Source organism: Schistocerca cancellata, chromosome 2 (genome assembly GCF_023864275.1).
Source record: "Schistocerca cancellata isolate TAMUIC-IGC-003103 chromosome 2, iqSchCanc2.1, whole genome shotgun sequence".
In the NCBI taxonomy this organism is placed as follows: Eukaryota; Metazoa; Arthropoda; class Insecta; order Orthoptera; family Acrididae; genus Schistocerca; species Schistocerca cancellata.
The window spans coordinates 468,363,523-468,391,209 of NC_064627.1; the positions used below are offsets into that span (position 1 = coordinate 468,363,523).

General features: G+C 46.8%; 1 protein-coding gene across 1 annotated transcript; it reads left to right on the forward strand.

Annotated features, from left to right (window-relative positions):
• The first annotated feature begins 277 nt into the window (after positions 1-277).
• LOC126155191 (putative cyclin-dependent serine/threonine-protein kinase DDB_G0272797/DDB_G0274007) lies at positions 278-27,650 on the forward strand. The gene is made up of 8 exons (XM_049916213.1): positions 278-366; positions 8,358-8,543; positions 12,125-12,403; positions 15,557-15,757; positions 15,830-15,964; positions 20,805-20,939; positions 27,233-27,546; positions 27,590-27,650. The coding sequence occupies exons 1-8, from the start codon at positions 328-330 to the stop codon at positions 27,648-27,650; spliced, it is 1,350 nt and encodes a 449-aa protein (XP_049772170.1). The 5' UTR covers positions 278-327.
• Positions 27,651-27,687: the final 37 nt, after the last annotated feature.

The window sequence follows — 27,687 nt, forward strand, 5'->3', positions numbered from 1 at the left end:
CATCGGACTTCGTCGCTATGAACCAGGCTACACATTGAGCTTACTCATGCGCTGCACCTATAAAATAAAATTAAAAAAGTATAAATTATCTTGCCATATGTTGAAAACGAGTTGTTCTCATACATACATAGTTTTAAAATGGTCTAGAATTCTAAAGATAGTTTATGGATACCCTTTACTTCCAGTTCTGTTTCAGATTGTACATGCATGGAAGAAGATGCACTTATGCAACTGCTCTCGCTTGACCCTCCCCTAACAACGTATCCCTCTGTTCTAGGCGTGGCTGAGTAGCACCAGAAGGCAAGCAGGTCTTCACTGCCAGCGGGTATGAAACACCTGCTGATGACCGCGGAGCGGCATTCTATAGTAAGTACACCACGGACATCCACGTCTCCTCCGTGATTTTCGCTTATAGTCATGCAAAAACAATTATTCTGGACGAATTTTCTCAAAACTAATGCTCATTTTACAACGTTAATCATCTGAAAAATATTAACCGTACTTTAATCGTCTTGCCTATATTTATCAGTGACGCGATGACCAGTGTTTGTGAATTAACAATTCCTTGAGTGATTTTATCGAGGTGTTTAGTTTCCATTTGTTTTTCAACTTCTCACCACGAGTATGAGTATAAGAACTACTTTCTGATGTTTACTTTCATAATGTCAGTTTCAAACTGAAGAGCCAAAGAAACTGGTATACCTTCCTTATACCGTGTGGGGCTCCCGTGAGCAACCAGAAGTGCCGCAACGCGATGTGGCATGGACTCGACTAATGTCTGAAGTAGTGCCGGAGGAAACTGACACCATGGATCCTGCAGGGCTGTCCATAAACCCGTAAGAGTACGAGGGGGTGGAGATCTCTTCTGAAAAGCACGTTGCAAGGCATCCCAGATATGCTCAATAATGTTCCTGTTCGAGGAGTTTAGTGGCCAGCGGAGGAGTTTAAACTCGGAAGAGCGTTTCTGGAGCTACTCTGTAGCAATTCTGAACGTATGGGGTGTCGCATTGTCCTGTTGGAATTGCTGAAGTCTGTCGGAGTGCAGAATGGACATAAATGGATGCAGGTGATCAGACAGGATGCTTAAGTACGCGTCACCTGTCAGATTCGTATCAGGGGTCCAATATCACTCCAACTACATCCACCCCACACCATTACAGAGCCTTCACCAGCTCGAACAGTCTCGCTTGATACAATTTGAAAGAGGCTCGTCCGACCAGGCAGCACATTTCCAGTCGTCAACAGTCCAATGTCGATGCTGACAGGCCCAGCCATGGCGTAAGGCTTTGTGTCGTGCAGTCGTCAAGGGTACACGAGTAGGTCTTTGGCTCCGAAAGCCCATATCAATGATTTTTCGTTGAATGGTTTACACGCTGACACTTATTGATGGTCCAGCATTGAAGTCCTCAGCAATTAGCGGAAGGATAGCACTTCTGTCACGTTGCAGTCATCGTTGGCACCGTTATTGCAGGATCTTTTCCCGGCAGCAGTGACGTTGGAGATTTGATGTCTTACTGGATTCCTGATACTAACGGTCCACTCGTGAAATGGTCGTACAGGGAAATTCCCACTTCATCTCTACCACGGAGCGCTGTGTCCCATCAGTCGTGCGCCGACTGTAACACCACGTTCAAACTCACTTAAACCTTGATACCCTTCCATTGTAGCAGCAGTAACCGATCTAAAAACTGCACCAGATTCAAATCAAATGGCTCCAAGCACTATGGGACTTAACATCTGAGGTCATCAGTCCCCTAGACTTAGAACTACTTAAACCTAACTAACCTAAGGACATCACACACATCCATGCCCGAGGCAGGATTCGAACCTACGACCGTAGCAGCAGCGCGGTTCCGGACTGAAGCGCCTAGAACCGCTCGGCCACAGCGGCCGGCACTGCGCCAGACATTTGTTGTCTTACACAGGCGTTGCCGACCGCAGCTCTGTATTCCCCTTGTTTACATATGTCTGTATTTGAATACGCATGCATAAACCATTTTTTACGCTCTTCACTGCATATCGATACTCTTTGGAAAACATGTCGATATATCGATATTTTACCAACATCCCTAGTTCGTACGTAACTTTTTTTCAGTAGAGTAATGTGACCAACGCTGTCTCGAGAGTAAATGGATTCTTCGGTTCGTGTGCGAAACGTCTGCATGGCCAAACTGATGACTGGCCGCAGAAGAAGCAGTTTCCCTGGTGTGCGCGAGCTGTGTGTGAGCGCAGGGGGAGTGGAGCGCTGCGAGTGTACCGGCCCAGCTGTCCGGGCCGGTGTTTGCTCTAGATAACGGCGGCCTGGCCCGCTCGCGGCGCTCACCTCTACTCTGCTCCGCTTCCAGGGAACCCGCAGCAGTCGCCTTACGCCCTCGCTCTGACGCTCTCCACCAACTCTCGCACCGCTCGCCAGACAGTGGCGGGCCGGTCGTGTTCTGACCAGCGAGCAAGAGACCAGTGGACGTCTTTCTACACACAACGAGCCCCCTTCTTAAAGATGCTGATCCTCTGCCTGCCCTAATGGTAACAGCTTTTCCTCTCTAATGTTCACTACATCAAGCGCATTTTCTCCCTCTACATCTGCCTCTATACAAGTACTCTGCAGACCACCACAAGGCGCTTGGTGGAGAGTATTTTGTACCACTGCTAGTCATTCCACTCCCCTTTCCATCCCCAAATGTAGCGAGGGAAAAAATGTTGTCTACATGCCTCCGCACGGGCTCTGAATTAGCTTGTCTTTGCTGTGTATGTTGGTGGCAGTAGGATCGTTCTGCAGTCTCTCACAGATGCCGACGCTCAAAACTTTCTTAAGTGTGTTTTGCGAAAAGAACGTCTTCTTATCTCCAGGGATTCCCATTTGAGTTCATGAAGCATTTCTTTAACACTTGTGTGCTGATTGGATCGATAATTATAGTAGAAAGCCTCCGAATTGCTTCGATGTCTTCCCCTAGTCCAAATTGGTGGCAATTCTCGAAGAGTACTCTCGAATGGGTCGCACAAGTGTTCTGTATGCGGTCTCCTTTGTACGAGGCATATTCGAAAAAAATAAGGACCCTTCGGTCATGTTGTTGCTGTTGTGGTCTTCAGTCCTGAGACTGGTTTGATGCAGCTCTCCATGCTACTCTATCCTGTACAAGCTTCTTTACCGGTCATAAAAGTATGTATACATTCCTTAGAAGAAAGAAACACTCTTTTAGGTAGGGCATCAACAGCTAAAATAATTATACGTACGGGAAGAAACACACGATCATATGAAAATATAGTCAGGTGTTAAAATGCTGGTAAAACAGAATAGAGTCCAATTTGGCGCGTTAGCTGTTTTATTGTAGTCGCTCAGGGTGTGACGCAACCGGTTTCGTACGATGTAGGTACATCCTCAGCTGTATTTAAGGCCTAATTTCCCATGTTATCTAAACGTTGTTCAAAGGTGAAACGAAGAGCACCGTTGACGCAACCACTAACGCAAGTAAAACTTAATAAAGCCAGTAGTCACTGTTAATTTACGTTTGGAGAGCACCAGACGTCCCATGAGGTAAGGAGAAACCGTCTACACTTTTGAACATCTGAATATTGAGATGACATCCAGAGTACAACAGTGTCTACCTCTCTCGCTTCGAGAACACCTAAGTATCGTCAGAAATGGTAGGTGTGTTCCAGAAAGTGTTGCTCTACACGTGTAACTGGAATGAACATTCATTCCGCATGGTAGTAAGGCCGTCAGAACTGGTTTCCTGGGTTTAAGGACGACATAGCCTCCGTGAAGAACATACGGAGTCCCCATTATCCCTCTTAGAAGAAGCTTTTATTAGCACTTTTATTTGCCAACAATGATGCATAAACTCCTTCAACCTGCCGGCATAGACGTTCTCCGCCCAGGAATTGAACCAGCTGACAACGGTGTTCTTAAGTATCTCGTCGTCTTTAAACAATTCTCCACCAAGACACTGTTTCAAGTGTTAGAGAAGACAATATTCGCTGTATTTGAAGACTGAAGTGTATGGCGGGTGTATAAAAGTTCCCAAAGGAATTGCTGAATCTTAACCTTGGTACGGACAGCGATGTCAGAACGTGTGTTGTTGAGGTGCACTATCCCAGGCACGTCCAGTACGAGGCAGTTAATGGCAAAGCAGCGACTGTCAATGACATCGCAATCTTTGATTCATTTGTTATAAGATTTTATCGGACTCGATAATGGACCTCCACCCCGCTATCCATTACGCACATTTCTTCGTCCAGTTTTAAAGTATCGACACCATTGTGCAATCTTTCCTTTGCACATGACAGTAAGCCCATAAACTAGGTACAGTTGTAGAGCAGCTGTAGATTCTTTTGGGCACTTACATCACGACCTTCGCAACTGGCGGGAGCAACGCTTTTTGCAATCACAGTTATTTGCTTTTACCTACATGTAAATGATTGTGGAAGCAAAACAATGACTTCCGTGGCTTCGTAAACAATCAATGGACATTGCTACATTCGTGGAACCTTGTTCTGGATGGCCAACATCCAAACATAAGTAAACCGTCCTTAATTATCGAATGTGCCTCGAAGATGAGCTACACTTTCCTAAGATTATTCCAGGTAATCGAAGACAATCGTTTTCTTTCCTTACTACCGTCCTTTCATACTCGTCTTGTTCATGTTGTTTTGCAATGTTACGCCTAGATGGTTAATCCATGCGACTGGGTCAAGCAGCACGACACTAACAGTGTTTTCGAACGTCACAGGATTTTTTCCTACTTATCTGTATTAACTTACATTTTTTCCACATTTGGAATAAGCCGCCATTCATCTCTACAGCGTCATCAGCAAGCAGTCGCATTTTGCTGCCAACCATATCCATTAGACTGTTTCAGTAAATAGATAATAATAAAGGTCCTGTAACACTTCCTTTGTGCACTCTCGACGATACCTGTGTCTTCTATGAAGACTCATCGTCCAGGCCAGCGTACTGGGTTGCACTTTCAAAAAAGTCCAGGCCAGACACATATTAGAGATCCTAATCCGTATACTTGGGCCTTCGTTTATAGACTGCAGTGTGGCACTGTGTCAAACGCTTTCCAAAATCTCCTTCCTACTTACTGTTCTCTTTTCAATGAGAGAAGGAGGTTGGCTTCCTGCAGCCTGTCAACTTTACGGAGGGACCTATCGGTTCGGATAGGATCCGAGGTATGGATTTTGGCGTTTTCAAATAAATAAAGGATTGCCAGTGTTGAAAGTTGAGTCAACAGACGAAAATCGAATCCGAAATCCTCGAACTTACAATCCATCTAAAGAGCCACAAATCCAAAACACTAACTCCAATAACTTATTCGAGCGGAAAGCTCTCTTGCAAGCTATTTATCATTGCATATTCCTTTATGAAATGCAGAAAATGAATCGTATTCATTTATTCTTCAGACTAAATAACTTACGTTGTGGACTTTACCTCATTAAAACGTACGTTCTTTCACTGACATCCATGTTTACTCCACCAGCAGCTTTCTCATCTTGAATCACTGCTATTTGAAAGGACGGAATTTCAGGGCAGACAGTCCCGATGGTAAAGAATATTTTCTTGTCCCTCTTCGTTCCGCTTGTTCTTTTCCTTGAGTTACCTCTATGTACAATAAATACTTCAAAGGAAATCTTATTTTGTCATCTCAGCATTAGTTAAGTTGAGAGCTTGTAGACTAACTTACAGATCATGTTTGATATTTCGGTTTAGTAGTCGTCTTCAAGCATTTTATCTCAACACCGATGCATATAAATCAGTGAAAGATATACAGCGGTAATAATATCGGCGTACTTAACACTGAAAAGCAATGACTGATGTTAGTATGAATCTCCCGTTTAGTCACGGAATTTTCTGGCTACTTACAACTGTAATGAGTCGGGAATCAAATCCCGACCTTCGTCATTCAGAGGAGATGATCTTGCCACAGAACCATCCACGACGACCATCACTGTTCCAATATCTCAGTAACCTTTTTCCTACTTTCCAAACTGCAAAACAGCTGGTGAGACACTGACAGGCTGTTTCGTTAGCTAAGCACACAAGGCAAAAAAATTAGTCACCACCCCACCCCCACCCCTCCAACAGACACCACGCCATTAGCGTGTAACTCTGTCTTGATAACGGCCTCAGTTCGGAGAGTAACAGTCCATAAATTTTTTACAGCTAAGCCGTGTGCAGCTGACGCAGCTCACAGATCACTATATTCCGTAGAGGTAACAAATATGGGGAATGTTGAGTCTCGTGTTTCACCCGTTGTCCCAGGTAGTCACAGACATTTTCTGTGGGATTAAAGCAGGGTGTTTCACAGACCATTCGACATGTGTTAGGATGCTTGGAGTGTACGTCATACCAGGAGCGTATGCATGCAGCTGTGTGAACAGGCTGCTGCAGTTTGTATGACAGTAGTGTCCACAGCACACAAATCATGGTGATGTAGAAGAGGGCCGCGTGGGATTAGCCGAGCGGTTTAAGGCGCTGTAGTCATGGACTGTGCGGCTGGTCCCGGCGGACGTTCGAGTCCTCCCTCGGGCATGGGTGTGTGTGTTTGTCCTTAGGATAATTTAGGCTAAGTAGTGTGTAAGCTTAGGGACTGATGACCTTAGCAGTTAAGTCCCATAAGATTTCACACACATTTGAACATTTGATGTAGAAGAAAAGGGCAACAACTGGTCGCTGATAATGTTTAAATAAAAGTTCTGGTTCATTCTGAAAAGATAAAACCGTTTTAGCTGTAAGTCTTTTATTTATAGGCGCGACCTGTTTCGCAGCACTTTAGTAATAGTCCAATGTTTGTGCGTAGGGAGTTCAGAAGAATGGGTGACAATGGTCGAGCGGTTCTCCATAAGCCACACATTTCTATTTTGAAAAATGAAGAAACGGCAGAAGAGCTGCTTATTCCACAATCGTTTTGTTGTGTGCGCCACCGGTTTCGGAGCACCTAAAAGTTCTATCATCTGGTGTAAAAGAAAGTCACTTAAACATTTGAGATCATCCTCATTCCAGTGTTGTCATGGAACCAAAGGCTCCGTGACAAAAGGTTAAAAGGGACAAAAAGACCACTCCTCCGTGCTGCGCGACCAGGAACGCAAACAGGAAAGTTACATAATTCTCTTTATTACATAGTTTTTCTGGCTGTTATGGAATTTCTGTCCCTTTTACCATTTTGACATGGAACCTTCCGTTCTTCGACAACAAATGGTTCAAATGGCTCTGAGCACTATGGGACTCAACTGCTGTGGTCATTAGTCCCCTAGAACTTAGAACTAGTTAAACCTAACTAACCTAAGGACATCACACACATCCATGCCTGAGGCAGGATTCGAACCTGCGACCGTAGCGGTCTCGCGGTTCCAGACAGCAGCGCCTAGAACCGCACGGCCACTTCGGCCGGCCTCTTCGACAACATTGGGGTGAGGATGATCTCAGATGATTAAGTGATTTTATTTATGATGGAGCTTTAAGTGTTCCAAAGCCGATCGTGCACACGGTAAAAAGATTGTGGGTTAAGCATATGTTCTGCGGTTTCTTCATTCTTCAAAATGGACTTGAACAGTTGCGTCTGACTCATAAGAAGACCTCTTTCTACACATTTCTATAGTTATTGCTAAGTGACGCTTGAGGTGGTGAAAAGAACGATGCCACTGGATGGTTGATGACTGACGACGAATGCTTTAGAGTGGTGAATCATATTATACTCTGCGACAATCCAATGGAAGGGTTTCAGTTTGGCAAATACCTGCAGAATTTCACTTGCTATCGTGTGTATTGGCAACTGAATTACGGAGGAGGTTATGTTACAGTACGATAGTTTTTTTTTCTTGGTTATAGTGTTGCCCACTTCCTGTACTTAAGCAAATACTAAATGCGAAAGGATATGAATACAATTTACATCATTGTGTAGTGCCTAAGATAGACGAACACTTTAGAGATAATTGTTCGTGTCAGCATGACAATGCTCCCTGTCAGCATGTTTGAGACAATGATTTGTGGAAATTAAGTCCTGAAGAAGACTGTCCGGTCCAGAGTCTAGACCTGAACCCATTGTAACAGGTTTCGGATGAGTTAAAACGTCGAATTCGCTGCAGTCAGCAGCATCCTGCATGACTACCTTCTCCGGTTTCGGCTCTTGAGAAAGAACGGGTGAAGGGCGCGCATACCTCACGTTAATGTCCACTAATAGGTGTCCGGATACTTTTGATCACACACTGTGTGATAAGAACATAGAATGAATGTTTCAGTTTCTCTCCAGTCACTGTTAATATACTCATACGCGCTCAGACAGAGAACTACAAGACAGCAGAGAACGCTGAACGGCTTTGGCGGTTGCCTGGTGAGGCTTATGAGCTGATGTGTCCTGCAGGAGCATCGGCACGCAGGCATCGCCATGGACGGCGCCGGCGGCAGCGACGCCAAGCAGAAAGCGGCCCACCACCACCAACAACATCAGCAGCAGCAGCAGCAGCAGCAGCAGCAGCAGCGCGCCTCTGGGCAGCAGGCGTCCGTCATCACCTCAGCTGCACCAGGCTCGAGGAGGGAGCTCCAACAGGTGAGGCCCGCTCTCCTCAATAGCTTCGCAAGTCCTGAACCTGCCTGACCACCAGGCGAAACAAGTCATGAGCCCCAGAATGAATTTTCACTCTGCAGTAGAGTGTGCGCTGATTTAAAAACGCCTGGCAGGTAAAACTGAATGCCAGACTGGGACTCGAATCTGGGACCTTTGTGTTTCGTGGGTAGGTGCTATGTTGACTGAGCTATCCAACTGTCATTAACAGAATAGATACAAGGTTAAATAAGGGGGGGGGGGGGAGGTTACATGTTACACTGTTCGACAATTTCTAAGGAACAGAGACATTGTTGGACAGGAATAATCACAGCCAATGTTGGATGACGTGAAACGTAGTACGTATGTAACAGAGGTTGTGTGGTATATTTATAACGAAAAATGCTACAGATATCACTACATGGGAATGCAGGACAACAGAGATAATAAACGTTCATATTTGACACAGGTCAGACTCCCAGCATAAAGGTCCATAGTGCACTCCTAGGGCACTAATGCACAATTTTCACTTGTTATTCATGCTGGCTAGCCATCTGTTGAGGGGTCCTTGGAGAATATTTTCCCACTCGTCTCTCAAGGCAGTTTTCAGTTCTTGCAGAGTTCGGGGAGGGGACTTTTGTTGAGAAAAGCGTCTACCAAGAGCATCCCAAGCATGGTCAAGGGTTTAGGTCTGGGAGTACACAGGCCATTCTGTATATTCAATATCTTTCTTTGTGGCTTTCACACGTCTCAGTCCTTTGTGGGGGAAACATTGTTGTGCATAAACAGAAGGTCGGGACCTACCACATCCCTAAACAGATGGACATGATCAAGAATAATCTCCCTGTAATACCTATGCAGTGGCGTTTTGCCATTGTACGTAGCTCCTGCCCACACCATAACGTCTCGGCCGTTTCGATGACACTCGTGAAGATTCAATGTTGTATAACGTGTTTCCCCTTCTCTCTCCACATCAATTTCTAGTCAGAATGACTTGCCGCAGTGAAGCGGGTTTCGTCGAAGAACATCACTCTCAAGCACTGTTATTGACCCCAACCAGTACGTTCCTTACGCGAGCGAACACTTTCTCGACAAAGGCGCCATTGAAATGCGATGTATTTAATAGGCTCCGAGAATATAAGGCCGCCTGATTTAATCACCTCATAGGCAGAGACACGTGTACTGGCAATGGATGTAACATCTGCAGCGATCTTCCTAGGAGCGCTTTCTCGGTTCCTCTATGAGATTGTGGCTATATATCTATCGTCCTGCGGTGTGATGGTCCATCTACAATCACCAACATGCCATCGCCTAGTGTTTCTACTTTCAGCGGCCTTTTTTAATCGCGACATGACACTTTTGGACGTATCCATTACTATGGCCCCAGCAGTGAGACTCTGAGCATCTTCGACCAACCCAACAGTTTGTCCACGATTGTTAGCAATCAAATATGTCTTGCAGACATGTTTCAGCACCAAAAAGAATCTCACACTAATCGGCTCCACAGCTACCTTCCTGCACTGCATGATGAAACTGTATGGTTCCAGAGACTTTTTCAAGTCTCAGACATCTATAATGTACACTACTGGCCATTAAAATTGCTACACCAAGAAGAAATGCAGATGATAAACGGGTTTTCATTGGACAAATATATTATACGAGAACTGACATGTGATTACATTTTCACGCAATTTGGGTGCATAGATCCTGGGAAATCAGTACCCAGAACAACCACCTCTGACCCTAATAACGGCCTTCATAACACCTGGGCATTGAGTCAAACAGAGCTTGGGTGGCGTGTACAGGTACAGCTGCCCATGCAGCTTCAACACGATACCACAGTTCATCAGGAGTAGTGACTGGCGTATTGTGACGAGCCAGTTGCTCGGCCACTATCGACCAGACGTTTTCAATTGGTGAGAGACCTGGAGAATGTGCTGGCCAAGGCAGCAGTCGAACATTTTCTGTATCCGGAAAGGCCCGTACAGGACCTGCAACATGCGGTCGTGCATTATCCTGCTGAAATGCAGGGTTACGCAGGGATCGAATAAAGGGTAGAGCCACGGGTCGTAACACATCTGAAATGTAACGTCCACTGTTCAAAGTGCCGTCAATGCGGACAAGAGGTGACCGAGACGTGTAACCAATGGCACCCCATACCATCACGCCGGGTGATATGCCAGTATGGCGATGACGAATACACGCTTCCAATGTGCGTTCACCGCGATGTCGCCAAACACGGATGCGACCATCATGATGCTGTAAACAGAACCTGGATTCAGCCGAAAAAATGACGTTTTGCCATTCGTGTACCCAGGTTCGTCGTTGGGCACACCATCGCAGGCGCTCCTGTCTGTGATGCCGCGTCAAGGGTAACCGCAGCCACGGTCTCCGAGCTGATAGTCCATGCTGCTGCAAACGTCGTCGAACTGTTCGTGCAGATGGTTGTTGACATGCTGTTTGCAAACATGCAAACAGCATCTGTTGACTCAGGGATCGAGACGTGGATGCACGATCCGTTACAACCATGCGGGTAATATGCCTGTCATCTCGACAGCTAGCGATACGAGGCCGTTGGGATTCAGCACGGCGTTCCGTATTACCCTCCTGAACCCACCGATTCCATATTCTGCTAACAGTCATTGGATTTCGACCAACGCGAGCAGCAATGTCGCGATAAGATAAACTGCAATCGCTATAGGCTACAATCCTACCTCCTTAAAAGTCGGAAACGTGATGGTACGCATTTCTCGTCCTTACACGAGCATCACAACAACGTTTCATCAGGCAACGCTGGTCAACTGCTGCTTGCGTATGAGAAATCGGTTGGAAAATTTCCTCATTTCAGCGCGTTGTAGGTGTCGCCACCGTCGCCAACCTTGTGTGAATGCTCTGAAAAGCTAATCATTTGCATATCACAGCATCTTCTTCCTGTCGGTTAATTTTCGCTTCTGTAGCACGTCATCTTCGTGATGTAGCAATTTTGATGTCCAGTAGTGTATATACGCAGACTGAAGCGGCGAATGAAAATTTTTACCGAGGCTGGCATTCGAATCCGGATCTCCTGCTCACTAGGCAGATGCGCTAACCGCTATGTCACCTAAACACAATGGCTTTGTGGGGGAATTCCAAGAGGGCTGAGGTGTGAAAGGGAATTTGGGTTGAGGAGGGAAGGGTGCTAGGGTAGTCCATGCAGTTGTGAAAAGCCAAGGGTGGTGTATCGGTTAGCGCATGTGCCAAGCGAGCAGGAGACCCACGTACGAATCCTGGTTTTGGTACCAATCTTCATTCGTTGCTTCAGTCTGTAAAAACATTATACAACATGAACTATGAAATGCATACAGCGAGTTCATGCACATGCTTCGGTAACGTTAACGCGTCTACATTTCCTTTTACTATAGTTGGTCGGGTGTCCCACAGCAATTGTCGATTGTTCCACAGCAGTTGACAGTAGGCCCTTAGCAAGTGTCAGTCGTTCCTTGGCAGTTTGTAGTGTACATACACATTCATATTTGTAGTCTGAAATGGCGGCACTGTGCAGAGCCCGAGATGTGGGTGGTGACAGGTGTGTGTGTTTGCGCTGACAGCCGTCCCCGCAGCCGCGGCAGCAGGTGATGCGCACCATCACGACGTCGGGCCTGATCGCGGTGGGCCCCGTGCCCGACGAGGCGTCTCCCGCCGCCAGCCCGCAGCACCAGGCGCAGGCCGTCAACGGCCGCAGCCCCGCGACGCACAGCCCGCCCGCCTCCATCAAGCGGTCGCCCGACCACCACCCACCCCCGCAGCAGCAGCAGCAGCAGCAGCACGCCGCCTACGCCGCCCACAGCCGCTTCTCCTCGCCGCAACACCAGTACTCGCCGCAACAGGTGCGTGCGTCTCTTTGACCCTTTGCGTTGCTTTCCATTGGGCACAATATCTTAACAGAACTTTTGAAGACTCTAAGGCATTAATCATAGAGAGAGAAGCGAGACAATAATTGAATTAGAAGAGCTATAGCATTGGTGCTCACACTGAGGCATCAAGTCTGAAACTTACGCTGAGGTGACGAAAGCCATAGGGTACCTCCCATTACAGTGTCATACCTCCTTTTGCTCGGCGTAGTGCGACATTTCGGTGTGGCATGGACTCGACGCGTCTTTGAAGTCCCCTGCTGAGATATTGAGCCGTGCTGCCTCGATAGCCGTTCGTAATCGTAAAAGCGCTCCTGGTGCAGGATTTTGTGCACGAAATGACCTCCCGGATTTGTCCCATATACAGGGTGTTACAAAAAGGTACGGCCAAACTTTCAGGAAACATTCCTCACACACAAAGAAAGAAAATATGTTATGTGGACATGTGTCCGGAAACGCTTACTTTCCATGTTAGAGCTCATTTTCTTACTTATCTTCAAATCACATTAATCATGGAATGGAAACACACAGCAACAGAACGTACCAGCGTAACTTCAAACACTTTGTTACAGGAAATGTTCAAAATGTCCTCCGTTAGCGAGGATACATGCATCCACCCTCCGTCGCACGGAATCCCTGATGCGCTGATGCAGCCCTGGAGAATGGCGTATTGTATCACAGCCGTCCACAATACGAGCACGAAGAGTCTCTACATTTGGTACCGGGGTTGCGTAGACAGGAGCTTTCAAATGCCCCCATAAATGAAATTCAAGAGGGTTGAGGTCAGGAGAGCGTGGAGGCCATGGAATTGATCCGCCTCTACCAATCCATCGGTTACCGAATCTGTTGTTGAGAAGCGTACGAACACTTCGACTGAAATGTGCAGGAGCTCCATCGTGCATGAACCACTTGTTGTGTCGTACTTGTAAAGGCACATGTTCTAGCAGCACAGGTAGAGTATTCCGTATGAAATCATGGCGGTGAATCGAGGAAGTACAGTACATACTGACGAAACTAAAATGAGCTCTAACATGGAAATTATGCGTTTCCGGACGCATGTCCACATAACATCTTTTCTTTATTTGTGTGTGAGGAATGTTTCCTGAAAGTTTGGCCGTACCTTTTTGTAACACCCTGTATGTTCGATGGGATTCGTGTCACGTGATCTACGTGGACAAGTCATTCGCTCGAACTGCCTGGAATGTCCTTCAAACTAATCGCGAACAGTTTTGGGCCGGTGACATGGTGTACTGGCATCCATAAAAATTCCATCGTTGTTTGGGAACTTAAAGTCTATGAATGGCTGCAAACGGTTTCCAATTAGCCTAACATCCATTTCCAGTCAATGATCGTTTCAGTTGGACCAGACGACCCGCTCCATTCCATGTAAACACATCCCACACCGTATGGGAGAGACAAACAGCTTGCACAGTTCATTGTTGATAGCTTGGGTCCATGGCTTAGTGGGGTCAGCGCCACAATTCCGCCCCATTCGGATAATTCCTTAAGGGCGTGTCAATTTTTTTTGTTTGTTTTGAAGTGTAAATACTTCTGTGTCGCAGGATCTGTATGACATCTCTGCAGTGTGCTTGCGGTAAATGAGGAAACGTGATCTATGGCAATGTTATTTTCAAATGCATTCAAATACCACCAAAGTGCTGCTATTTGTTTCTTGACTCCCAAAGCACAAACACAGGTAGACGTCCATCCGAGAAAGAAGAATATGTAAGCGGCAGTATGACTGTCATCATCGTTGTGAAATGGTGAGACAAGTTCTGTGCTGGTCGCGATTCGACACAAGACAAGAGGTAGTCTGGGAGGTCAACCTCATCCACCACGCAAACTCAAGTGTGAGGCACTCGAGCACCCGCCCTATAGTCGATCTCTCCCCCACGCAACTATCACACCTTAAAAAAGGCATTAAAAGGTCGACAATTCCTGTCGGGCGAGGATGTGCAGCAGGCTGTTACAAACGTCTTCACGCACCAAGACACGTCGGTTTACCAGATGATGTCTTCAGTCCGCTGCGTCGTGGGATGATTGCTTCAGTGGTCAGAGCGATTTTGCCTGATTGGCATATTGCTTCTGGGCTGTACGGCCTTCAAATGGACACTTATTGATCTCCCCTTATACGAGGTGCTATCCAAAATTTTCGGGTCTGATGCTCGCATCTGTTGAAAACTTTACCATCACCCTCGAAGTAGTTCCCATCCGCACGAACACACCGGTCCCAGCCGTTTTGCCACTGGCCAAACATTTCCTGGAAGTCCTGTTCTTTGAGGGTGTTTATCACCGCCAGCGATGCTTCTTGAATCCTCTCTAGAGTGTCGAACCGACGGCCTTTCAACTCGAGTTTCAGTTTTGGGAATAGCGCGAAGTCGCAAAGTGCCAAATCTGGCGAGTACGGTGGGTGGGGTACAACCACCATGTTGTTTTTTGCCAAAAGGTCCTGATGGACAATGACGTGTGACAGAGCGCATTGTCGTGATGCAGCAGCCAGTTCCCTCGACGCCAAAGTTCGGGTTGTCGTCACCGCACGTTTTCACGGAGCTGTCGCAAAACGTCACAGTAGTACGCAGTGTTCACTGTTCGGTTGGGTGGGACGAATTCTTTGTGCACAATCCCCTTGGTATCAAAGAAAACGATGATCATGCTCTTCACTTTGCTCTTCACCTGTCTCGCTTTTTTGGGTCTTGGGAAGCTCGGGCACTTCCACTGGGACGATTGTTGCTTTGTCTCTGGGTCCCCCAAACACTTGTTGAATCATTGCAAGGGTCTCCGTAGCACTTTTCCCGAGATTCTCACAGAACTGGATACACACTCGCTGTTCTGTTCGCGGATCCATCGTAAAATCGCCACACACTAAACACAGAGTATTACGGAAATCACTGTGGACACGCAACACGTCCTCCCAGCTGAATGCCACTCCGCACACTGACTCATCAGACATGCAGCTCTCGCCACCTAACTGTGCAAAGATCTACTTCTCCTATTTTCCAGAAAGCAGCTCCAGTCCAGAAAAATTTGGATTTCACCTCGTACTTAAGAAGACTGTCTGCTCGTTTCCTTGAATTAGTTCTCCACATTTCTATCTGAGCTAGCGGCTCTGTGTATGACCTATTCGTCCAGCCTCCCTGTGTGACGAACGCAGAGCCCCCTGCACAGGTGGCGTACTCGCCGGCGAGCGTGGCGGTGTCGTCGCCGTACCAGCACCAGCAGCAGGCGGCGACGCCCACGGACCAGTCGGCGGCGGAGGACGCGGGGGCCAGCCCCCCGCAGCTGCTGGAGGCGGCCGGCGGACACCGCTACTCGGCGCGGCCGCCGCAGCAGGCCCAGGGGCAGCAGCGGTTCGCGCCGCCGTCGCCGCACCAGCCGCAGTCGCAGACGCAGTCGCAGTCGCAGGCCCAGCACGAGGTGCTGGCGACGCGCTACGCCCACCACGACGACTACCACGGCCAGGCCACCTCCATCACGCCACCGCCGCCGCTCGAACATATACACCAGCCGCACCACCAGATCACCTACGAAGACCACCAGGTACGGCTACTGTTCTGGCAGTCTTTGGGCAAGGCATATCTCGCAGGTGAAGAACAGATTGTAGTAAATAACTCCGAGCCACTTCAAACAAGATTTACGATGGGAAATGGTTGAGTTGTAATTACGAGGCGTGTTTTTTTAAGTATGTACCGTTTTGAAATTAAAAAGAAGACTTGTGAACATATCTCAATAATTTTTTTTGAAATTAGAAAGAAAACTTGTGAACATATCTCAATAATTTTAGTTTTACATGAAAGCCTGTACCTTAATTTACTTTTCTACATAATTTCGGTCAATATAGAGACACTTGTCATAACGTACCAGTTTTTGAATACCCTCCTCATAGAAGTCTGCCGCCTGACTTGTTCACCACTGTTTTGACTTCGTCACCTTCTTGAAGACGCTGACCGCCCAGGTGTTTCTTCAAGTGCACATGCGGACGGGACGGGCATTGTCTTGCAGCAAAACGATGCCCTTGCTCAACTTCCATGGACTGTTGCTTTGATTCCGGTGTGACGTAGGCCACCCATGTTTCATCTCCCGTGACAATTTGGCTTAAGAAATAATCTCCGTCATTGTGGTACCGCTCAAGGAAAGTCAATGCACTGTCTAAATGTATGGTTTTGTGCACATCCGTCAATATTTTCGATACTCAAAGTGCGCACAATTTTCGGTAATTCAAGTGCTCGGTCACAACGCCATACAAAACACTACGAAAAACATTAGGAAAGTCATCCCGCAAGGAGGAAATCGGAAAGCGTCTGTTTTCTCTCACCTTATTGTCCACTTCCTGCACCAAACTTTCATTAACGACCGAAGGACGCCCCACTGCGTTGTTCATCATGCACATTTGCGCGGACATCTTTAAATGCCCTCACCCACTTTCTTACCATTCCATCACTCATAATGTTTTCTCAGTAAACTGCACAGATCTCAAGATGAATGTCGATCACTTTTAGGCCTTTAGCAATAAGAAATCTTATAACAGCCCGTACTTCACAGTCGGCGGGACTCACGATTATCGGAGGCATGTTAAACACTCTGTACACAACGTAAACAAGGAAGAATCAGACTGTAATGGCGTCAATGAGTAGATTAAGGTACAAGATTTCATGTAAAAATAAAATTATTGACATATCTTAGCATGTCTTTTTTTAATTTCAAAACGGTACTTACTTAAAAAACGCGCCTCGTATTACCGCCAAGAAACAAGCTGCGACCATGAAGTCTACTGAGGGTGTTAATCCAACTCCTCGCATACTATATGATCAAGAGTATCCGAATACCCCTATTAACGCGGAGTAGATTACTAGATATTATGAAAGACGGATCAACCGACATAAAAGTAAGCAGGCAGTATTTTATGTTAGTAGAGAAACAGTAACAGCATAATGGCTCACTCAGAAGAGCTCAATGACTTGGAACATGGAATAGTCACTGGATGTCATCTGAGTAACCAATCCATCAGGGACATTTGAGCCCCTCTAGAGCTGCCCAAGTTGCTTGTTGGTGGTTGTGAAATGGAAACACAAAGGAAGATCCACAGTTAAACCAAGACCATGCAGACCTCGTGTTCTGATGGATAGGGATGTTTGAACATTACAGAGGGTAGTTGTAAAAAAATCGCGTGAAATCAGTGAAAGTAATCAGTCGCGAGTTCCAAAGTGCTATCAGCTGTCCGGCGAGCACACTGACAGTTCGTAGGGAGTTAATAAAGTTGGGATACAATGGTCGAGCAAGTCAACGATAGCCGAAACTTGAGGTGCTGTAAATTGCGACCCCACTGGACTAAGGATGATTGAAAATGATTCATATGGAGAGAGACTGCTACGGTCGCAGGTTCGAATCCTGCCTCGGGCATGGATGTGTGTGATGTCCTTAGGTTATTTAGGTTTAAGTAGTTCTAAGTTCTAGGGGACTGATGACCATAGATGTTAAGTCCCATAGTGCTCAGAGCCATATGAACCACATGGAGAGAAAAATCACACTATAATTTGTGGCAATCCGATGGAAGAGTTTGAGTCAGGGTAATTAAAATTACAAACAGATTTTTGACACAGTCAGTGACTCCGTAGATGTGTATCCACTTTGAATTTCCGATGTTTTTAGGAGTAGATAATTCAGAGTGATTCATTATCGCCGCACAGAGAGGAATGCTGTGGTGACTGTGTTCTAACACCATTTGCAACTTCGAAACTTAAGCATCAGAAGGCAACTGATTTAAACGAGATTGTACGCTGATGAGGCACATCGCTGCATGCACATCACACGGTAAGAAAAGGATACAGTATAAGCGGAGCAGATACAAAAGAATAACCGTTATAGTGGTGATACAAGCCGAAAATGGGGCAATGCATTGACAAAAGCGGCTTTGACAAAGGGCAGTTTGTTATGGCGCCGTTCCTGGGAACGAGCATCTCAGAAACAGCGCACCTGGCAGGCTGTTCGCCTGCTTCTGTCGTGAACATCTGTGGAACATGGTTGAAGGACGGTGAAACGACGACTAGGCGACGAGGTGCTGGACTTACACGTCTCATCACAGAATGTGCAGAACATAAGATTTGCCAGCTGTGTAATTTAGGACAGACGGCTCTCTGAGGCAGATCTCACGAAAGATGTATGGGAGAGCAACGATCAGCGCACATTCTTGAGCATGGCGCTCCACGGCAGACGACGCATGCGTGTTCTCATGTTGACCCGAAGCCATCGTGGATCGTGATTGCAGTGGGCACAGGATCATCGAGAGTGGAGCGTGGATCAGTATGAAAGAGTCGCCTGGCCGGATGAAGCACGTTTCTTGTTACACCACGTCGGTGGCCTTGGCCGGATATGCTTCTCGAAACGTGTACCGTCCCACAGGCTTCCGACGGGGACAGTATAAAGCTATGTGGGACATTCACCTGGTCTTCCATGGGACTTGTGGTAGTAATCGAACGCAGCATGACAGCTGTGGACTATGTAAACGTTATTAAGAATCACATACATCTCTTGGTGCATGATGTCTTCCTTGGCGTCGATGAACTCTTCAAGCAGAATAACTGTCTGTGTCAAAAGTTCACAATTAAGCTTAAGTGGTTTTAGGAGCACGATCGTAACTGACGTTGATGTCTTGCCGTCAAATTCAAATCTGCCTTATCTGTACTCTATGGAACGCATCTGAGATGTTATCGGGCTCCAACTCCGCGCCTTCGAACTACCTCTCCGTAATTTTGGAGAATTTCATGAGCAGTGAGTAGATATTAGACGTATTATACCTGCGGAGATCTACTGGGAATATTCCGATACCATTCCAAGCAGAATCGCTTCTGGATTATGACCGAAACGTGGAGCCACACGATATTAAGTACACTACTGGCCATTAAAATTGCTACACCAAGAAGAAATGCAGATGATAAACGGGTATTCATTGGACAAATATATTATACTAGAACTGACATGTGATTACATTTTCACGCAATTTGGGTGAATAGACACTGAGAAATCAGTACCCAGAACAACCACCTCTAGCCGTAATAACGGCCTTGATACGCCTGGGCATTGAGTCAAACAGAGCTTGGATGGCGTGCACAGGTACAGCTACCCATGCTGCTTCAACACGATACCACAGTTCATCAAGAGTAGCGACTGGCGTATTGTGACGAGCCAGTTGCTCGCCCACCATTGTCCAGACGTTTTCAATTGGTAATAGATCTGTAGAATGTGCTGGCCAGGGCAGCAGCCGAACATTTTCTGTATCCAGAAAGGCCCGTACAGGCCCTGCAACATGCGGTCGTGCATTATCGTGCTCAAATGTAGGGTTTCGCAGGGATCGAATGAAAGGTAGAGCCACGGGTCGTAACACAACTGAAATGTAACGTCCACTGTTCAAAGCGCCGTCAATGCGAACAAGAGGTGACCGAGACGTGTAACCAATGGCACCCCATACCATCACGCCGGGTGATATGCCAGTATGGCGATGACGAATACACGCTTCCAATGTGCGATCACCGCGATGTCGCCAAACACGGATGCGACCATCATGATGCAGTAAACAGAACCTGGATTCAGCCGAAAAAATGACGTTTTGCCATTCGTGCACCCAGATTCGTCGTTGAGTACACCATCGCTGGCGCTCCTGTCTGTGATGCAGCTTCATTGGTAACCGCAGCCCTGGTCTCCGAGCTGATAGTCTATGCTGCTGCAAACGTCGTCGAACTGTTCGTGCAGATGGTTGTCGTCTTGCAAAACGTCCCCATCTGTTGACTCAGGGATCGAGACGTGGCTGCAGGATCCGTTACAGCCATGCGGATAAGATGCCTGTCATCTCGACTGCTAGTGATGCGAGGCCGTTGGGATCCAGCACGGCGTTCCGTATTACCCTCCTGAACCCAGCGATTCCATATTCTGCTAACAGTCATTGGATCTCGACCAAGGCGGGCAGCAATGTCGTGATACGATAAACCGCAATCGCGGTAGGCTACAATCCGACCTTTATGAAAGTCGGAAACGTGATGGTACGCATTTCTCGTCCTTACACGAGGCATCACAACAACGTTTCACCAGGCAACGCCGGTCAACTACTGTTCGTGTATGAGAAATCGGTTGGAGACTTTCCTCATGTCAGCACGTTGTAGGTGTCGCCACCGTCGCCACCCTTGTGTGAATGCTCTGAAAAGCTAATCATTTGCATATCACAGCATCTTCTACCTGACGGTTAAATTTGGCGTCTGTAGCACGTCATCTTCGTGGTGTAGCAATTTTAATGGCCAGTAGTGTAAGTACATGGTCGCAATGTTTTGCCTCATCGGCGTAGACCACTTCTGCAGCTAATTTGGCCTGAGTAGTTCTGATGTTGTTGCAGGTGGTGGAGACGACGGAGCTGCTGCAGCTGAAGACGGCGCCGCTGTCGCCGACAGACGGGGGCGGCGGCGGGGGCGACGGCACCTACGCCACCCTGCAGACCGTGCAGCTGGGCACACACCCCGGCACCTACCAGGTCTGTGCCGTCTGCATGCCCTCTACCGTTTACTCTAAACTTTAACACTGCTTACCTAATACTATGTTCACACAAGTTACAGCTAATCCACCTTAGAAAAACTACTCAGTGATCCGTTCAAAACTAACGATAATTGTATTTACAGATTTCGACAGGTTATATGGTAAGTACTAAACCCGGCACCCTTGTTTTTTGAAGAATCCAACTTCCATGTAGGAGGGTGAGTCAAATGAAAACCTTAAATTTGTAATAAAAAATTGAAATTTCGCGCCGTTATCCTGTAAGTTGGTAAGCGTGATACAAACAGCGTGCAGAATGGCCTGTAGGTGGCAGCGTAGTGCATATGCACACATACCGTCGCAGTATCAGTATAAAGATGGCCGCCCTATTTGCTACTTGCGCCAGGGAAGAACAGCGTCCTTTTATTCGGTTTCTGCGTAGTGAAGGTGTGAAACCTATTGAAATTCATCGATGAATGAAGGATCAGTACGGTGATGCATGTTTGTCACAGCAGCAAGTCTACGAATGGAGTAGGAAGTTCGCAAATGGTGTGACTTCAGTGGAAGATGCTCCTCGTCCAGGTCAGGCACGACGAGTTGTGACTCCACAGAACATTGCAGCAGTCGAAGCCATAGTGAAGGAAAACCGCCAAGTGACACTGAATGACACTGCAGCATGTTTACAGATGGGTCAGAACACCACATTGTGCATGACGTGCTCCAGTCTGCAAGATGGGTGCCACGGCAGCTGACTCCTGAAATGAGAGAACGACGTGTTGATGCTTGTGAAGAACTTCTTCGGCGCTTTGAACGAGAAGGTGATGGCTTCTTTGCAAGAATCGTTACTGGGGACAAAACCTGGGTTCACTTCCACCAACCGGAAACGAAGAGACCGAGCAAGGAATGGCGCCATTCCTCACACCAAAACCAAAGAAGTTTCGAACAGAACCATCAGCAGGGAAGGTTATGCTGACTCTCATCAGTAGGGAAGGTAATGCTGACTCTCTTTTGAGACGAAAAAGGCGTCATTTTGGGGCATTACATACCTAGAGGGACCACTATCACCAGTGCATCAAACACAGATGTCCTAAAAAAATCATCTGCGGCCTGCAATCAAATCAAAGCGACGTGGATTGCTGTCAGCAGGTGTCCTTTTGCAACATGACAGTGCAAGGCCCCACACTGCCCGTACAACCGTTGCAACAATCACAGACCTGCATTTTGAGTCTCTTCCTCATCCACCATACTCACCAGACCTTGCCCCAAGTGATTTCCATATGTTTGGACCACTCAAAGACGCAATGGGAGGAAAGAAGTTCCGTTCTGATGAAGAAGTACGGCACGCGGTGAATGAGTGGTTGCGCAGACTACCAAAAGAATTTTTTTCTAAAGGAATTTATGCACTTTGTAAGCGCTGGAGGACTTGCATTGAGTGTGGGGGAGATTATGTCGAAAAGTGTTACAGCTTTGTACCATTTTTGCACAATAAATAATATTTAAGGTTTTCATTTGACTCATCCTCGTACAAAACAGCTCCAGATATCTGATTACTTTGCAAATGACATAATGTGTTAAATATCTAGCATTAAGCACCAAAGTGATAAAAATTAGAAAACATTTGAAATTATGTTTGATGGAAGTCAATAAGCGCCATTATTATCAATCACTGTATGGGCGTATTCCAAGTAACTTGCGCTACGTTTTAAAACCTGTCCGCATCTGGTGCAGAGTGGTCACCGCATCTATTTGCCATGCAGAGAGCACGTATTCGATTCTTGGTAAGGCCAGGAATTTTTTATTATTAGGAGAACTGGCATAGGTTGCACTCAGTCTCGTGAAACCAAGTGAGGAGCTACTCGATCGATTATAAGCGGTGTCAAGATCAGGAAACCCGACAACGACTGGCAGAGCAATGTGATGACCACCTGCCCCTTCACAGCGCATCCAGTGACGCCATTGGCGGAGGATGACACGACGGTCGATCAGGTCCGATTGGACCGCCTAGCCACGGCGTGCCAGACTTCACGCGTGCAACGTGTGCGGGCCGCGTACAGGCCAAGGCCAGAGCTGTCACTCGGCCTTGCTCGGTCCTTCTCGGAAGTAGTCGGAACAGCGCGAGCTGCGCGGAGTGGCCGCGGGGTTAGAGGCGCCGCGGGACGGATTGCGCGGCCCCTTCCGCCGGAGGTTCGAGTCCACCCTCTGGCATGGGTGTTTATGTAGTTCTTATCATTAGTTAGATTAAGTTAGTTTGAATAGTGTGAAAGTAGAGGGACCGATGACCTCAGCAGTTTGGTCCCTTAGGAATTGACACAGATTTTGAACAGCGCGACATTCGATTTAGCTGTGGTGCGCCGCATTTCGGTCGGCACTGAACACTGATTGCGGCAGAATCACGGTGCTAGAGCTGTTTAACATTCGCTATTTGTTCGTGGTATGAAGGACATTCACAGGTCCAGTGACTGTTTGCACAAAAACAGGCGGTCTAGCTATCTGTCGTCGCAATCCTTTAAAATCAATGGGAATGAGAGAAGGGGAGGAGAATTGTCAATTCGCATAAGCGACAGGCACTGCGTATTTGATATTAAACAACATTACAGTACCGTGCAGGAAGAATTTAAAGATCTGGTTGACAATAAAAAAATTACAAAGATTGACAGACAGGATTCATTTTTCTGCACATCAAGTAGCACTTCGTGCTAAATTTAAAGGCCTGGAGGTACGCGAAGAAACTGGTGGTACAAATAATAAAGTTTCTGAAGTCGCACGCATTATTCCATTGTGAGTTGCAGCCGCATTCAATGGAACTTAACGGAAGAGTTTGGAGGCTTAATATACCACTGCAAAGTCCCTGGGACGATTTTTCGGTTTCAAACTCGCTATTTTCGAATTTATGAAGGGAAAAGTAGACTTCGCATTTTAAGAGGGCTTGACCGCATACTACCTACGAGAAGTAAGAGATTGTAAGGTAACTTCTTTCTAAATTGATGGGGAGGCATTCAAAAATTCAATCGCGTTATAGAATGGACACATTCTGACAAAGAATGTCCAGTTCCCTAAGCTTACTGACATTAAAGAAAACGAGAGAGCTGAAGAATTCATTGTGGCCTTGAAATAATTTCAAGGGTAGTTTTATAACGATTTTGAGAACACTATCAGTCTTACATCTGTTTCTGAGCCGTTTTCGAGACCGTTTGCCGTTTCAGTTCAAAAGTGCCTCTGCGCATCTGTAGATATAACTACCTGTTTGACCTGCAAGGAAACCCCAGTGTGCCGGCCGCGGTGGTCTAGCGGTTCTGGCGCTGCAGTCCGGAACCGCGGGACTGCTACGGTCGCAGGTTCGAATCCTGCCTCGGGCATGGGTGTGTGTGATGTCCTTAGGTTAGTTAGGTTTAAGTAGTTCTAAGTTCTAGGGGACTTATGACCTAAGATGTTGAGTCCCATAGTGCTCAGCGCCATAAACCCCAGTGTTAATGCCAAATTTTTGTACGTTAAAACTGTCCAGGATGTCTACAGTGCTTTCCTCCAGTAGAGTTTCCAAGTCTCCATAATGAGGTCTGTGTGAAAGACCTTTTTCAGATTATGAAACTAAATAAGTTTTGATTAGTTGAGAATTGAATGCGAAACTCTATCAACCAGTCTGCGTCTGTTCGCATGTCGAGAGTTTATACCAGGTAAAAATTATATTATGTCTTCAGCGCAACAAAAATAAATAATACTGAAAATTCGTTTTGACTGTGACCTGTGTTATTGAGAAACGAAGTAATATGCACTGGGATTGCTTGCCATTTAAATGCGGAAATGCGGCATTTTCCTCTCTCCCCCTTCACCGCCATCGGACAGTACGGCACGGGTGGAGGGGGAGGGGGGGGGGGGGGAGAAATGTGATGTGCAGCTATCGGTTGCCCCTGGTCTAGGGCCTCAGCGCGGAAGTTTAACCAAAAGCTAGATTTTCATGCATCTCAGTGCTTATGACGTCGTTTCCCCAGAACTAAATGTCGTATAATGGTACAATTTTACAGGCACATTCAATGGTGTACGTGGACACTACCCTCAGCGATAATTTTGTTTGCTTTTATCATTTTGTGTGTGTGTGGGGGGGGGGGGGGGGGGGGCTCAGAGAGAAAAAGTTTCATAGGTGTATGGATTTATGTGCAAGCTTTGTTGGCAATCATTAAGTGCTCTCATTCTCAAATAATGGAATAAAATACTGTCAGTAATTTTCGTGTAGCGGGTTTTTAACTGTAATATTTCCTACTGTGTTAAAACTTCAATATATGTTTATACTTCTTAATCAATAGGTTATGACACTGTTCTAAATTTTTAAATACGTTCAATAGTTGTATAAAATATTGAAAATCAAATTTTCATTTCCCACGGTAGCAGTTAGAGTGGCCATGGCCATGGCCATGGCCCATGCACAATCATCCGGTTTAGTAATGAAGAAATGCATAGCAGGAATAATACGACATATTTTTGAGAGTCCGTATCTTTTTCTTCTCCTTCTGCGTCTTCCTTCTCTGTTTCCATTTCTTTTCTTTGCCTTAGCACTTTCCACGGGGTTAGTTAAGTTTTAGAAAGAAAATTTCAATTTAGAAACTATAAAATCATGTTATCGTTACCTTCGTGTCTCAGCTCTCCTTCCGCATCAACACTGACACATTTGTAGCGTTCCATACTGAAATCGGTGATAACGGAACCCGTATAGAATCACTTTCTTGTCCGTCTGTCTGTCTGTCCGCCTCTTAAAAACGGTCTTTCTCACGGTTCGGTAGACATACCAAGTTTAAGTTTATGTTACGTACTAAGATGTCTACCATCCGTTGGCGGTGTAACAAGTTGAAACTCCAAAGTTAATGCCGTTAAAAGACAAAGTCAATTTCTGTCACATAATTTGTGATCTTCGCAAATTCACTCGTCAAAACCTATAGGGTACTTCGCGTTGACCGAGAAGCATGCAATATCACAAGAAACAACGTTAGACGGTACAAGTAAAGGAAAGAATCCAAAAAGTATTAATATGTGATTATATTACAGGAAAACGTTTCTTCTGTCGTTTGTTATCTGCTTTCAAACGCAAAATTAAAATATTCTCGAAAGTCTTGAAATTTAGTATGTTGTGGCTGTGCCCTGTTGTAATGTTTTGTGATTCCTGGCTGGATGAGGAGAAGTTGTTATGATAGGGTGATGGGCGGTTTCCACTCACAACACAAAATGCACATGTGGTTAAAATACACTTGATTACATTAACCAATAGAGAACTTACCTTCAGTATTGTCCAATCTGAAGTTCTATGGCTAACAGTAATCAAATACATGTACTAATTCTTCAATCTTGTGCCTGTCCATGTCACAACTATATACAATGACTAAGTTCAAAAATGTGTATGAAATCTTATGGGACTTAACTTCTAAGGTCATCAGTCTCTAATTTATCCTAAGGACAAACACACACACCCATGCCCGAGGGAGGACTCGAACCTCCGCGTGGGACCAGCCGCCCAGTCCATCACTGCAACGCCTCAGACCGCTCGGCTTGACTAACGTTCCCTCACAGCTAGACAAGGAGCGAGACGACGACTATCACTGTTGCAGACTAGAGCACTGTGCGACGTATTGAGGTGGAATGCGAACTGAGTCCTGATGCGACGTACTGAGGTACGGAGATACGAGATTGAGCGATTGAGACAGCTCGGTTGACGGCGGCGGCCTACATGCTCGATGTCCAGGGGGCGCTATCGCCGCGTAGCCTGGGGGCTTGTCTCGGTCTCCTCTTGTCATAGGCGCGTCTTGTTCACCGTCTGCTATACACCAGCACACAATCGACCCATATCTTGCCAGTATCAACGTCGACAACAGGAAAAATCGTCGAGATTCTCGATTCCCAGGATGGATGAACTGTCATATAAAAAATGAAGTTTGTACGAAACACTCAGAGCTCGAATGCTACTCGCAGCATTTTTGTTTTATATGCTGTCTATCCTGCGATTCCCAGAATGGATTAACTGTCATACAAAAAATGAAGTTTGTACGAAACGCGCAGAGCTCGAATCCTACTCGCAGCATTTTTGTTTTAGACGCTGTCTATGCTGCAGCGTAATGTTGCAGCTAGTGTTAAGACATGTTGCGCATACGGATGTGAGCACAGAAAGTAATGGTTTAAACTTCTGTTTATCTTAATTTGTTGCCAAACTGGCTGTTTGGCCTCTCGTTTACACTACGGTATTGCGAACGGAAGTTGGTGGTAGAGGCTGCCGTGCGTCCTGTGGTGAGCAGCCGGTGTGTTGGCCTTTGGCAGGTGACGTTCGCCACCGACCCGTACCCGCCGCCGGCGAGCTCGTCCTCGTCCACGTACCACTACCACCAGCAGGTGACGTCGCAGGCGCACTCGCAGTCGCACCAGGTGGTGCACCGCGCGTCTCCGCTGTACCAGCCGGCGGGCAAGGTGATGGGCGTGGTGGGCGGCGAGACCATCTTCCTCAAGTCGGACCCGACGCTGAGCTCGTCGTCGTCGGTGGTGATCAAGAGCTCTCCGTCGCCGCCGGGCGCGGCGCCGCCGGCCATGATCTACGGCTACGAGCCGGCGGGCCCGCCGCCGCAGCCCAGCTCTCCGCAGATCGCGACGCTGTACGGCGCGGGCGGCGCCTCCTACCAGATACCCTCCTCCAGCAAGGAGCCCGCCACCTTCCTCTGGACCACCGCCGGCGACTACATGAGCGGCGCCACCGGCACCGCCTCCGCCGCCTCCGCCGC